This window comes from Drosophila simulans, chromosome 2L (assembly GCF_016746395.2).
Source record: "Drosophila simulans strain w501 chromosome 2L, Prin_Dsim_3.1, whole genome shotgun sequence".
NCBI classification, from domain to species: Eukaryota; Metazoa; Arthropoda; class Insecta; order Diptera; family Drosophilidae; genus Drosophila; species Drosophila simulans.
Genome location: NC_052520.2, coordinates 9,007,986 through 9,010,394, shown reverse-complemented (window position 1 = coordinate 9,010,394; position 2,409 = coordinate 9,007,986). Strand labels below are relative to the sequence as shown.

The 2,409-nt window shown below is 39.3% G+C and overlaps 1 protein-coding gene across 1 annotated transcript; it reads right to left on the bottom strand.

The window, feature by feature from the left end:
• Window positions 1-940: 940 nt before the first annotated feature.
• On the bottom strand, window positions 941-1,826 carry LOC27206546. The gene has a single exon (XM_016179834.3). The coding sequence runs from the start codon at window positions 1,705-1,707 to the stop codon at window positions 1,012-1,014; it is 696 nt and encodes a 231-aa protein (XP_016024276.1). The 5' UTR covers window positions 1,708-1,826; the 3' UTR covers window positions 941-1,011.
• Between the last annotated feature and the right edge of the window lie 583 nt (window positions 1,827-2,409).

The window sequence follows — 2,409 nt, the reverse complement described above, 5'->3', positions numbered from 1 at the left end:
GGATGTGGGGCGCGTGAGTGTGAGTGACATTAATGCGATTCCAGCAACTGTCAATCATATTAGTATTTCCAAAGCAATTGCCAAAAATAATGTTCGACTCTTGTTTTGCTAGCACTTTATTTTTATACGCCCGCCCTTTGATGAGCAGCCCAATACAGAATTTGCAATTTAATCGACTGCATCTAAAAGCCTACAAATAAATTGGTGTAAATATTTGTGTTAGGTGTGAAGCTCTGGAAATAAAATTTCCCTTTTGAACTGAAGAGTCCTCACAAAAAATTTGTTTTAAATTAAAAAAAAAGTTAGGTATTGGAAATTATTATTTAATAGTTTTGTTATAGTTTAAAACAAACATTTTTTTTAACAATTTTATTAATTATATTCAAAGTATTTATAGTTATCAACGAGTCGTTAATAATTTTAAAACTTATCTGTAATCTAATTAAAGTTAAAAAACCTTCCAGTCATTTAAGAAAGATCATAAAGCCTGGGTTGAGTCAACTTTTAGTTCTCTATTTTGTAAGCGAAACGAATCTCGAACTGCCTTGCAATGCGCTGTCAATTACCTAACGAATAAATAACACCCCTGACACACTCATTAACACCCTTCTCCCGCCCCTGGATCCAATCGCCCCGATTCCGCAGTGGGGAAAGAAATACAAACAGAATCGCTTTCAACATATTTCGAAACGAAATCGAATGTCGAACGTTTGTCGGACAGATTAAAAATACAATTTACGGCAAATCAATTGCGGCTAACATGGCAACAACGATGATGGCGAGGCGAGGAATAAAGGCGAAAATTAAAATGGCCACCGCAAGGAAAACAGTTGGAGCAAAAAATGAAAAGCAAACAATGGGAGGACCGAATTCCGGAAAATCGAAAAATGAAAGGTATACCGCTCCATGCCGATTCCCCACAAAAAAAAAAAAACGAAAAGAAAGGATGGCAACAATAAGGACGGCGGTAGCAACAGCTGTTGGCATAAATTTGTATAAATAATAAACAATTTACGGGGACAACTCCTGGACGATTTCCGGTTCTGGCGCCGATTTTCCGGCGTCCATTTGATTCCCGGAAACCTGTACAGCCGGTTCACCTGGTTGTCCATCCTGTCCCTTCTTGTAGCGCAATTGAGCCTCGAAGGCGTGCACTGATAGAATGCGTTCCTCCCGAGTCAATTGTGAAAAGTATATGGCGCCCCACACAAAGGTTTGCACATCATGAATGCATTTGAACACTGGTCCGGCGTCCTGAGGAATGAGCAAGCCGCCACTGTTCTGTCCCACCAAATTCTTCATCTTCCGCGGAGCCAACACCTCGAGCACAATGCACAGTGATCCAACGGCACCTAGGATGCTGCAGAAAGTCATTAATCCGTAATTGCAACCACGTTTTCCACTGCACACAGAAAAGACAAATCGGTAGGTCATCCTCTCAAAGCCACACCATCCCACCAGCAGGATTAGTTCGGTGAAGAAGATCGTGAATAAAAGATCTCCGCAGGCAAAAATCCGTGGGGAAAATGGTTTCAATTTCCTTGGAATCATGTCTGAATCCCAAAAGAGCAGCAGTATGGCTAGTAGGAAGATATACTTTCCAACGGGAGGAGCTGCCGAACATCGATCCTTTGGCTGGTCCACGAAAAAGGATATGCCCAGAGTGTTCAGCACACCAGTAGCTATAATAGTTTTTGCGCTGACCATCTTTGTTTTATCTATGGTTTCTTGAGGAAAAATTAATTCAGCTTGTTAAATTTTCCCAATCGACCTTTGTATCTTTTTAACAGCCTACTTTAACCTATAAATACATTGGGTGCATTCTACTGAGTCATAGTCAAATGAATGCTTTTTCAACGCCTCCTGATGGCTTTCCCGATTCATCTGATTTTCTAGAGTCGGAGAAATACATTTTTACAGTTTCTGCAGATCCTGGCAGATTCCACCTACCTCGTCTTTTAAACACACACATCCTGGCTCAGCTTGGCCTTAACATTTATTGCATACTTTTAAGGGCCATGGCTTATATAACGCATTCTGAAGTGGCGTAGGTGAAACAATGCTCTATCATAGTTGGGCAACATGAACTTATTAAGGAGTCTCTGCAACAATTGTTGTTTATTATAATATTTCATCAGCTGTCCTTTTGTACATTACAAAATTTATATTTAAATATTTTTTAATTTATATATTCTACGAATATTTTGTATAAATAATGCTTAGTTTTTGGGATGCTGAAAATAAAGAGCATTAAAACACCAGTGTGTAGATAAGTACAAAAATTAAGTTTCTCTCCTGCTTGTATTTGCTCGTTGGCCTCGTTGGAATTTATATTGGGCACTTTTCTGACGTCTTTCTGGTTTCAGCTTGTGCGATTTTGATTGGCCTCATAAATTATTTGTAGTCCGA